A 12,180-nucleotide genomic window follows, 5' to 3' on the forward strand; every position below is an offset into this window, starting at 1 on the left:
CTGGAACAGAGGGGCTGAAACAGAGAGACTGGAACAGAGAGACTGGAACAGAGAGGCTGGAACAGAGAGACTGGAACAGAGAGACTGGAACAGAGAGGCTGGAACAGAGAGGCTGGAACAGAGAGACTGGAACAGAGGGGCTGGAACAGAGAGACTGGAACAGAGAGGCTGGAACAGAGAGGCTGGAACAGAGAGGCTGGAACAGAGAGGCTGGAACAGAGAGACTGGAACAGAGAGGCTGGAACAGAGAGACTGGAACAGAGAGACTGGAACAGAGAGACTGGAACAGAGAGACTGGAACAGAGAGGCTGGAACAGAGAGACTGGAACAGAGAGGCTGGAACAGAGAGACTGGAACAGAGTGACTGGAACAGAGTGACTGGAACAGAGAGGCTGGAACAGAGAGACTGGAACAGAGGGGATGGAACAGAGAGACTGGAACAGAGAGACTGGAACAGAGAGACTGGAACAGAGGGGCTGGAACAGAGGGGCTGGACCAGAGAGACTGGAACAGAGAGGCTGGAACAGAGAGACTGGAACAGAGAGACTGGAACAGGGAGACTGGAACATAGGGGCTGGAACAGAGAGACTGGAACAGAGAGGCTGGAACAGAGAGACTGGAACAGAGAGACTGGAACAGAGAGACTGGAACAGAGGGACTGGAACAGAGGGGCTGGAACAGAGAGGCTGGAACAGAGAGGCTGGAACAGAGGGGCTGGAACAGAGGGGCTGGAACAGAGAGACTGGAACAGAGGGGCTGGAACAGAGAGGCTGGAACAGAGAGGCTGGAACAGAGAGGCTGGAACAGAGGGGTCGGAACAGAGAGGCTGGAACAGAGAGGCTGGAACAGAGAGGCTGGAACAGAGGGGTCGGAACAGAGAGGCTGGAACAGAGGGAAGAGAGAGGCTGGAACAGAGAGACTGGAACAGAGAGACTGGAACAGAGAGACTGGAACAGAGAGGCTGGAACAGAGAGGCTGGAACAGAGAGGCTGGAACAGAGAGACTGGAACAGAGGGGTCAGAACAGAGGGGCTGGAACAGAGGGGCTGGAACAGAGAGGCTGGAACAGAGAGGCTGGAACAGAGGGGCTGGAACAGAGGGGCTGGAACAGAGGGGCTGGAACAGAGAGACTGGATCAGAGAGGCTGGATCAGAGAGACTGGAACAGAGGGGCTGGAACAGAGGGGCTGGAACAGAGAGGCTGGAACAGAGAGGCTGGAACAGAGGGAAGAGAGAGGCTGGAACAGAGAGACTGGAACAGAGGGGCTGGAACAGAGAGGCTGGAACAGAGAGGCTGGAACAGAGAGACTGGAACAGAGAGACTGGAACAGAGAGACTGGAACAGAGGGGCTGGAACAGAGAGGCTGGAACAGAGAGGCTGGAACAGAGAGACTGGAACAGAGGGGTCAGAACAGAGGGGCTGGAACAGAGAGGCTGGAACAGAGAGACTGGAACAGAGAGGCTGGAACAGAGGGGCTGGAACAGAGAGACTGGAACAGAGGGGTCAGAACAGAGAGGCTGGAACAGAGAGGCTGGAACAGAGAGACTGGAACAGAGAGGCTGGAACAGAGGGGCTGGAACAGAGAGGCTGGAACAGAGAGACTGGAACAGAGAGACTGGAACAGAGAGGCTGGAATAGAGAGGCTGGAACAGAGAGGCTGGAACAGAGGGAAGAGAGAGGCTGGAACAGAGGGGCTGGAACAGAGAGGCTGGAACAGAGAGGCTGGAACAGAGAGGCTGGAACAGAGGGAAGAGAGAGGCTGGAACAGAGAGACTGGAACAGAGAGACTGGAACAGACGGAAGAGAGAGGCTGGAACAGAGAGACTGGAACAGAGAGACTGGAACAGAGAGACTGGAACAGAGGGAAGAGAGAGACTGAAACAGAGAGGCTGGAACAGAGAGGCTGGAACAGAGGGAACAGAGAGACTGGAACAGAGAGACTGGAACAGAGAGACTGGAACAGAGGGGCTGGAACAGAGAGGCTGGAACAGAGAGGCTGGAACAGAGAGACTGGAACAGAGGGGTCAGAACAGAGGGGCTGGAACAGAGAGACTGGAACAGAGAGACTGGAACAGAGAGGCTGGAACAGAGGGGCTGGAACAGAGAGACTGGAACAGAGAGGCTGGAACAGAGAGGCTGGAACAGAGAGGCTGGAACAGAGAGACTGGAACAGAGAGGCTGGAACAGAGGGGCTGGAACAGAGAGACTGGAACAGAGAGGCTGGAACAGAGAGGCTGGAACAGAGAGGCTGGAACAGAGAGGCTGGAACAGAGAGACTGGAACAGAGAGGCTGGAACAGAGGGGCTGGAACAGAGAGGCTGGAACAGAGAGACTGGAACAGAGAGACTGGAACAGAGAGGCTGGAACGGAGAGACTGGAACAGAGAGGCTGGAACAGAGAGGCTGGAACAGAGAGGCTGGAACAGAGAGGCTGGAACAGAGAGGCTGGAACAGAGAGGCTGGAACAGAAAGACTGGAACAGAGGGGTCAGAACAGAGGGGCTGGAACAGAGAGGCTGGAACAGAGAGACTGGAACAGAGAGGCTGGAACAGAGAGGCTGGAAAAGAGGGGCTGGAACAGAGGGGCTGGAACAGAGAGGCTGGAACAGAGGGGCTGGAACAGAGAGACTGGAGCAGAGAGGCTGGAACAGAGAGACTGGAACAGAGAGGCTGGAACAGAGAGGCTGGAACAGAGAGACTGGAACAGAGAGGCTGGAACAGAGGGGCTGGAACAGAGAGGCTGGAACAGAGAGACTGGAACAGAGAGACTGGAACAGAGGGGCTGGAACAGAGAGACTGGAACAGAGAGGCTGGAACAGAGAGACTGGAACAGAGAGACTGGAACAGAGGGACTGGAACAGAGGGGCTGGAACAGAGAGGCTGGAACAGAGAGGCTGGAACAGAGGGGCTGGAACAGAGGGGCTGGAACAGAGAGGCTGGAGCAGAGAGGCTAGAACAGAGGGGCTGGAACAGAGAGGCTGGAACAGAGGGGCTGGAACAGAGAGACTGGAACAGAGGGGCTGGAACAGAGAGACTGGAACAGAGAGGCTGGAACAGAGAGGCTGGAACAGAGGGGCTGGAACAGAGAGACTGGAACAGAGGGGCTGGAACAGAGAGACTGGAACAGAGAGGCTGGAACAGAGAGGCTGGAACAGAGAGGCTGGAACAGAGAGACTGGAACAGAGAGACTGGAACAGAGAGACTGGAACAGAGGGGCTGGAACAGAGGGTCTGGAACAGAGGGGTCGGAACAGAGAGGCTGGAACAGAGAGGCTGGAACAGAGGGGCTGGAACAGAGAGGCTGGAACAGAGAGGCTGGAACAGAGAGACTGGAACAGAGAGGCTGGAACAGAGGGGCTGGAACAGAGAGACTGGAACAGAGGGGTCAGAACAGAGAGGCTGGAACAGAGAGGCTGGAACAGAGAGACTGGAACAGAGAGGCTGGAACAGAGGGGCTGGAACAGAGAGGCTGGAACAGAGAGACTGGAACAGAGAGACTGGAACAGAGAGGCTGGAATAGAGAGGCTGGAACAGAGAGGCTGGAACAGAGGGAAGAGAGAGGCTGGAACAGAGGGGCTGGAACAGAGAGGCTGGAACAGAGACGCTGGAACAGAGAGGCTGGAACAGAGGGAAGAGAGAGGCTGGAACAGAGAGACTGGAACAGAGAGACTGGAACAGACGGAAGAGAGAGGCTGGAACAGAGAGACTGGAACAGAGAGACTGGAACAGAGAGACTGGAACAGAGGGAAGAGAGAGACTGAAACAGAGAGGCTGGAACAGAGAGGCTGGAACAGAGGGAACAGAGAGACTGGAACAGAGAGACTGGAACAGAGAGACTGGAACAGAGGGGCTGGAACAGAGAGGCTGGAACAGAGAGGCTGGAACAGAGAGACTGGAACAGAGGGGTCAGAACAGAGGGGCTGGAACAGAGAGACTGGAACAGAGAGACTGGAACAGAGAGGCTGGAACAGAGGGGCTGGAACAGAGAGACTGGAACAGAGAGGCTGGAACAGAGAGGCTGGAACAGAGAGGCTGGAACAGAGAGACTGGAACAGAGAGGCTGGAACAGAGGGGCTGGAACAGAGAGACTGGAACAGAGAGGCTGGAACAGAGAGGCTGGAACAGAGAGGCTGGAACAGAGAGGCTGGAACAGAGAGACTGGAACAGAGAGGCTGGAACAGAGGGGCTGGAACAGAGAGGCTGGAACAGAGAGACTGGAACAGAGAGACTGGAACAGAGAGGCTGGAACGGAGAGACTGGAACAGAGAGGCTGGAACAGAGAGGCTGGAACAGAGAGGCTGGAACAGAGAGGCTGGAACAGAGAGGCTGGAACAGAAAGACTGGAACAGAGGGGTCAGAACAGAGGGGCTGGAACAGAGAGGCTGGAACAGAGAGACTGGAACAGAGAGGCTGGAACAGAGAGGCTGGAAAAGAGGGGCTGGAACAGAGGGGCTGGAACAGAGAGGCTGGAACAGAGGGGCTGGAACAGAGAGACTGGAGCAGAGAGGCTGGAACAGAGAGACTGGAACAGAGAGGCTGGAACAGAGAGGCTGGAACAGAGAGACTGGAACAGAGAGGCTGGAACAGAGGGGCTGGAACAGAGAGGCTGGAACAGAGAGACTGGAACAGAGAGACTGGAACAGAGGGGCTGGAACAGAGAGACTGGAACAGAGAGGCTGGAACAGAGAGACTGGAACAGAGAGACTGGAACAGAGGGACTGGAACAGAGGGGCTGGAACAGAGAGGCTGGAACAGAGAGGCTGGAACAGAGGGGCTGGAACAGAGGGGCTGGAACAGAGAGGCTGGAGCAGAGAGGCTAGAACAGAGGGGCTGGAACAGAGAGGCTGGAACAGAGGGGCTGGAACAGAGAGACTGGAACAGAGGGGCTGGAACAGAGAGACTGGAACAGAGAGGCTGGAACAGAGAGGCTGGAACAGAGGGGCTGGAACAGAGAGACTGGAACAGAGGGGCTGGAACAGAGAGACTGGAACAGAGAGGCTGGAACAGAGAGGCTGGAACAGAGAGGCTGGAACAGAGAGACTGGAACAGAGAGACTGGAACAGAGAGACTGGAACAGAGGGGCTGGAACAGAGGGTCTGGAACAGAGGGGTCGGAACAGAGAGGCTGGAACAGAGAGGCTGGAACAGAGGGGCTGGAACAGAGAGGCTGGAACAGAGAGGCTGGAACAGAGAGACTGGAACAGAGGGGCTGGAACAGAGGGGCTGGAACAGAGGGGCTGGAACAGAGGGGCTGGAACAGAGAGGCTGGATCAGAGAGACTGGAACAGAGGGGCTGGAACAGAGGGGCTGGAACAGAGAGGCTGGAACAGAGAGGCTGGAACAGAGGGAAGAGAGAGGCTGGAACAGAGAGACTGGAACAGAGAGACTGGAACAGAGAGACTGGAACAGAGGGGCTGGAACAGAGGGGCTGGAACAGAGAGGCTGGAACAGAGAGGCTGGAACAGAGGGAAGAGAGAGGCTGGAACAGAGAGACTGGAACAGAGAGACTGGAACAGAGAGACTGGAACAGAGGGGCTGGAACAGAGAGGCTGGAACAGAGAGGCTGGAACAGAGAGACTGGAACAGAGGGGTCAGAACAGAGAGACTGGAACAGAGGGGTCAGAACAGAGGGGCTGGAACAGAGAGGCTGGAACAGAGAGACTGGAACAGAGAGGCTGGAACAGAGGGGCTGGAACAGAGAGACTGGAACAGAGGGTCTGGAACAGAGAGACTGGAACAGAGAGGCTGGAACAGAGGGAAGAGAGAGGCTGGAACAGAGAGACTGGAACAGAGAGACTGGAACAGAGGGAAGAGAGAGGCTGGAACAGAGAGGCTGGAACAGAGAGGCTGGAACAGAGAGGCTGGAACAGAGAGATTGGAACAGAGGGAACAGAGGGGCTGGAACAGAGGGGCTGGAACAGAGAGGCTGGAACAGAGAGACTGGAACAGAGGGAAGAGAGAGGCTGGAACAGAGGGGCTGGAACAGAGAGGCTGGAACAGAGAGGCTGGAACAGAGAGACTGGAACAGAGGGGTCAGAACAGAGGGGCTGGAACAGAGGAGCTGGAACAGAGAGGCTGGAACAGAGAGGCTGGAACAGAGAGACTGGAACAGAGAGGCTGGAACAGAGAGTCTGGAACAGAGAGACTGGAACAGAGAGACTGGAACAGAGAGGTCGGAAACAGAGGGGCTGGAACAGAGGCTGGAACAGAGAGGTCGGAAACAGAGGGGCTGGAACAGAGAGACTGGAACAGAGAGACTGGAACAGAGAGACTGGAACAGAGGGGCGGAAACAGAGGGGCTGGAACAGAGAGACTGGAACAGAGAGACTGGATCAGAGGGGTCAGAACAGAGGGCAGCCACATTGTGAGCCCGACGTCGCTGTCCCGACTTCGCTGTGTTGCTAACATTACAGCTTCCTCCCCTGTCCTTGTCCGAACTAGGGATCATCTGCTCACATAGCTTCCTCCGCTGTCCCTGTCCGAACTAGGGATCATCTGCTCACATAGCTTCCTCCGCTGTCCCTGTCCGAACTAGGGATCCTCTGCTCACATAGCTTCCTCCCCTGTCCCTGTCCGAACTAGGGATCCTCTGCTCACAAACACACGTGACAATGTACCAACAACAGCTTGAGCTATACACAATAATCTAATTGGACATCTCCATTGGCAACATTTCAAACTAGCAGTGGTGTAAGTTTACGGCATGTTCCTAACGCCATTACAAATGCTGAGCAGTTTAGGGGTTAAGTGCCTTGCTCAAGGGCACATCGGCAGTAAGTGCGCCTGAGATACGGATATTGATAATGATATTGATAATGATATTGATGGCACCTGTAGTACCAGCTCTGCCAGGCTCTGGGCCACTCCTGTCTCTCTGCAGGTGACACTACGAGACGGCATCCTTCCCCGGACCACCGTCACGTTGACGTAGGTCGGCTCCGAGAAAAGCTCTCCGTCCGTCGCCTCCACCTTCAGAGGAATAATAATAGTAATAATAGTAATAAGAATGATAATATTAAAAATAATAATACTATTAATAATAATATTAATAATAAAAGGAATAACAATATGAACAATAATAATAATATTAACAATAATAAGAAGAATAATACTGTGTACCAAATGGAACACTGTTATGTGCAGTGCACTAGTATAAGGAGAGACATAGGAATACATAGAGAGACATAGGGATACATAGGGAGACATAGAGAGACACAGGGATACATAGGGAGACATAGAGAGACACAGGGATACATAGGGAGACATAGGGATACATAGGGAGACATAGGGAGACACAGGGAGACATAGGGAGACATAGGGAGACATAGGGAGACATAGGGAGACATAGGGATACATAGGAATACATAGAGAGACACAGGGATACATAGGGAGACATAGGGAGACATAGGGAGACATAGGGAGACATAGGGAGACACAGGGAGACATAGGGAGACACAGGGAGACATAGGGAGACATAGGGATACATAGGGAGACATAGGGAGACATAGGGATACATAGGGAGGAAAAGAGAGACATAGAGAGACATAGGGAGGCACAGGGAGACACAGGGAGACATAGGGAGACATAGAGAGACACAGGGAGACATAGGGAGACACAGGGAGACATAGGGAGACACAGGGAGACACAGGGAGACATAGGGAGACATAGAGAGACACAGGGAGACATAGGGAGACACAGGGAGACATAGGGAGACATAGGGATACATAGGGAGACATAGGGAGACATAGGGATACATAGGAATACATAGAGAGACACAGGGAGACATAGGGAGACATAGGGATACATAGGGAGACATAGGGAGACATAGGGATACATAGGGAGGAAAAGAGAGACATAGAGAGACATAGGGAGGCACAGGGAGACACAGGGAGACATAGGGAGACATAGAGAGACACAGGGAGACATAGGGAGACACAGGGAGACATAGGGAGACACAGGGAGACACAGGGAGACATAGGGAGACATAGAGAGACACAGGGAGACATAGGGAGACACAGGGAGACATAGGGAGACACAGGGAGACATAGGGAGACATAGGGATACATAGGGAGACATAGGGAGACATAGGGATACATAGGAATACATAGAGAGACACAGGGAGACATAGGGAGACATAGGGATACATAGGGAGACATAGGGAGACATAGGGATACATAGGAATACATAGAGAGACACAGGGAGACATAGGGAGACATAGGGATACATAGGGAGACATAGGGAGACATAGGGATACATAGGAATACATAGAGAGACACAGGGAGACATAGGGAGACATAGGGATACATAGGGAGACATAGGGAGACATAGGGATACATAGGGAGGAAAAGAGAGACATAGAGAGACATAGGGAGGCACAGGGAGACACAGGGAGACATAGGGAGACATAGAGAGACACAGAGAGACATAGGGAGACACAGGGAGACATAGGGAGACACAGGGAGACACAGGGAGACATAGGGAGACATAGAGAGACACAGGGAGACATAGGGAGACACAGGGAGACATAGGGAGACATAGGGATACATAGGGAGACATAGGGAGACATAGGGATACATAGGAATACATAGAGAGACACAGGGAGACATAGGGAGACATAGGGATACATAGGGAGACATAGGGAGACATAGGGATACATAGGGAGGAAAAGAGAGACATAGAGAGACATAGGGAGGCACAGGGAGACACAGGGAGACATAGGGAGACATAGAGAGACACAGGGAGACATAGGGAGACACAGGGAGACATAGGGAGACACAGGGAGACACAGGGAGACATAGGGAGACATAGAGAGACACAGGGAGACATAGGGAGACACAGGGAGACATAGGGAGACACAGGGAGACATAGGGAGACATAGGGATACATAGGGAGACACAGGGAGACATAGGGATACATAGGAATACATAGAGAGACACAGGGAGACATAGGGAGACATAGGGATACATAGGGAGACATAGGGAGACATAGGGATACATAGGAATACATAGAGAGACACAGGGATACATAGGGAGACATAGGGAGACATAGGGAGGCATAGGGAGACATAGGGAGACAAAGGGAGGAAAAGAGAGACATAGAGAGACATAGGGAGGCACAGGGAGACACAGGGAGACATAGGGAGACATAGAGAGACACAGGGAGACATAGGGAGACACAGGGAGACATAGGGAGACACAGGGAGACACAGGGAGACATAGGGAGACATAGAGAGACACAGGGAGACATAGGGAGACACAGGGAGACATAGGGAGACACAGGGAGACATAGGGAGGCATAGGGAGACACAGGGAGACACAGGGAGGCACAGGGAGACACAGGAACACAGGGAGACATAGAGAGACACAGGGAGGCAAAGGGAGACATAGGGAGACACAGGAACACAGGGAGACAAAGGGAGACAAAGGGAGGCAAAGGGAGACACAGGAACACAGGGAGACATAGGGAGACACAGGAACACAGGGAGACAAAGGGAGACAAAGGGAGGCAAAGGGAGACACAGGAACACAGGGAGACATAGGGAGACACAGGAACACAGGGAGACATAGGGAGACAAAGGGAGACAAAGGGAGACATAGGGAGACAAAGGGAGACAAAGGGAGACAAAGGGAGACAAAGGGAGACATAGAGAGACCCAGGAACACAGGGAGACATAGGGAGACAAAGGGAGGCAAAGGGAGACATAGGGAGACAAAGGGAGACAAAGGGAGACATAGGGAGACAAAGGGAGGCAAAGGGAGGCAAAGGGAGACACAGGAACAAAGGGAGACATAGGGAGACACAGGAACACAGGGAGACAAAGGGAGACAAAGGGAGGCAAAGGGAGACACAGGAACACAGGGAGACATAGGGAGACACAGGAACACAGGGAGACATAGAGAGACACAGGAACACAGGGAGACATAGGGAGACAAAAGGAGATATAAGGATACATAGGGAGACACAGGGTGACAAAGGGAGACATATGGGAGCCATCAATACTATATGTGACACACACTCTCTACACACACTCTACACACATAACACACACACACACACAACACACACACTCTTCAAACCCAAAACATTGTTCATAGTAGTGTAATAGTGTGGTGTAATACTGTAGTGTAATACTGTAACGTAATACTGTAGTGTAATACTGTAGTGTAATACTGTAGTGTAATGTAATACTGTAGTGTAATACTGTAATGTAATACTGTAGTGTAATACTGTAGTGTAATGTAATACTGTAGTGTAATACTGTAACGTAATACTGTAGTGTAATACTGTAGTGTAATACTGTAGTGTAATGTAATACTGTAGTGTAATACTGTAACGTAATACTGTAGTGTAATACTGTAGTGTAATACTGTAGTGTAATACTGTAACGTAATACTGTAGTGTAATACTGTAGTGTAATACTGTAACGTAATACTGTAGTGTAATAGTGTAGTGTAATACTGTAGTGTAATACTGTAATGTAATACTGTAGTGGAATACTGTAGTGTAATACTGTAGTGTAATACAGTAGTGTAATGTAATACTGTAATGTAATACTGTAGTGTAATGTAACACTGTAGTGTAATACTGTAGTGTAATACTGTAGTGTAATACTGTAGTGTAATGTAATACTGTAGTGTAATACTGTAGTGTAATACTGTAGTGTAATACAGTAGTGTAATGTAATACTGTAATGTAATACTGTAGTGTAATGTAATACTGTAGTGTAATAATGTACTGTAATACTGTAGTGTAATGTAATACTGTAGTGTAATACTGTAGTGTAATACTGTAGTGTAATGTAATACTGTAGTGTAATACTGTAGTGTAATACTGTAGTGTAATACAGTAGTGTAATGTAATACTGTAATGTAATACTGTAGTGTAATGTAATACTGTAGTGTAATACTGTAATGTAATACTGTAGTGTAATACTGTAGTGTAATGTAATACTGTAGTGTAATACTGTAGTGTAACACTGTATTGTAATACTGTAGTGTAATACTGTAACGTAATACTGTAGTGTAATACTGTAGTGTAATGTAATACTGTAATGTAATACTGTAGTGTAATACTGTACTGTAATACTGTAGTGTAATACTGCAGTGTAACACTGTAGTGTAATACTGTAGTGTAATACTGTAACGTAATACTGTAGTGTAATACTGTAGTGTAATGTAATACTGTAGTGTAATACTGTAGTGTAATACTGTAGTGTAATACTGTAGTGTAATACTGTAGTGTAATACTGTAGTGTAATAATGTAGTGTAATGTAATACTGTAGTGTAATAATGTAGTGTAATGTAATACTGTAATGTAACACTGTAGTGTAATACTGTAGTGTAATACTGTAGTGTAATACTGTAACGTAATACTGTAGTGTAATACTGTAGTGTAATGTAATACTGTAATGTAATACTGTAGTGTAATACTGTAGTGTAATACTGTAGTGTAATACTGTAACGTAATACTGTAGTGTAATGTAATACTGTAACGTAATACTGTAGTGTAATACTGTAATGTAATACTGTAGTGTAATACTGTAATGTAACACTGTAGTGTAATACTGTAGTGTAATACTGTAGTGTAATACTGTAATGTAATACTTTAGTGTACTACTGTAGTGTAATGTAATACTGTAGTGTAATACTGTAATGTAATACTGTAGTGTATTACTGTAGTGTAATAATGCAGTGTAATGTAATACTGTAGTGTAATACTGTAGTGTAATACTGTAGTGTAATACTGTAATGTAATACTGTAGTGTAATACTGTAGTGTAATACTGTAGTGTAATACTGTAATGTAATACTGTAGTGTAATGCTGTAGTGTAAAACTGTAGTGTAATACTGTAGTGTAATACTGTAGTGTAATACTGTAGTATAATACTGTAGTGTAATGTAATACTGTAGTGTAATACTGTAGTGTAATACTGTAGTGTAATACTGTAGTGTAATAATGTAGTGTAATGTAATACTGTATTGTAATACTGTAGTGCAATACTGTAGTGTAATACTGTAGTGTAATACTGTAGTGTAATACTGTAGTGTAATGTAATACTGTAGTGTAATACTGTAGTGTAATACTGTAGTGTAATACTGTAGTGTAATACTGTACTGTAATACTGTACTGTAATACTGTAGTGTAATAATGTAGTGTAATGTAATACTGTAGTGTAATACTGTAG

The 12,180-nt window shown here is 49.2% G+C and overlaps 1 protein-coding gene across 1 annotated transcript in view; it reads right to left on the reverse strand.

Annotated features, from left to right (window-relative positions):
• LOC129863322 (protocadherin Fat 3-like) overlaps positions 1-12,180 on the reverse strand; it is a 93,315-nt gene that overhangs the window by 25,804 nt on the left and 55,331 nt on the right. The window contains exon 13 of the mRNA XM_055935213.1: positions 6,827-6,964. Coding sequence (XP_055791188.1) covers positions 6,827-6,964 — 138 coding nt within the window. The remainder of the gene's footprint in view (positions 1-6,826; positions 6,965-12,180) is intronic.

This window comes from Salvelinus fontinalis, chromosome 10 (assembly GCF_029448725.1).
Source record: "Salvelinus fontinalis isolate EN_2023a chromosome 10, ASM2944872v1, whole genome shotgun sequence".
NCBI classification, from domain to species: Eukaryota; Metazoa; Chordata; class Actinopteri; order Salmoniformes; family Salmonidae; genus Salvelinus; species Salvelinus fontinalis.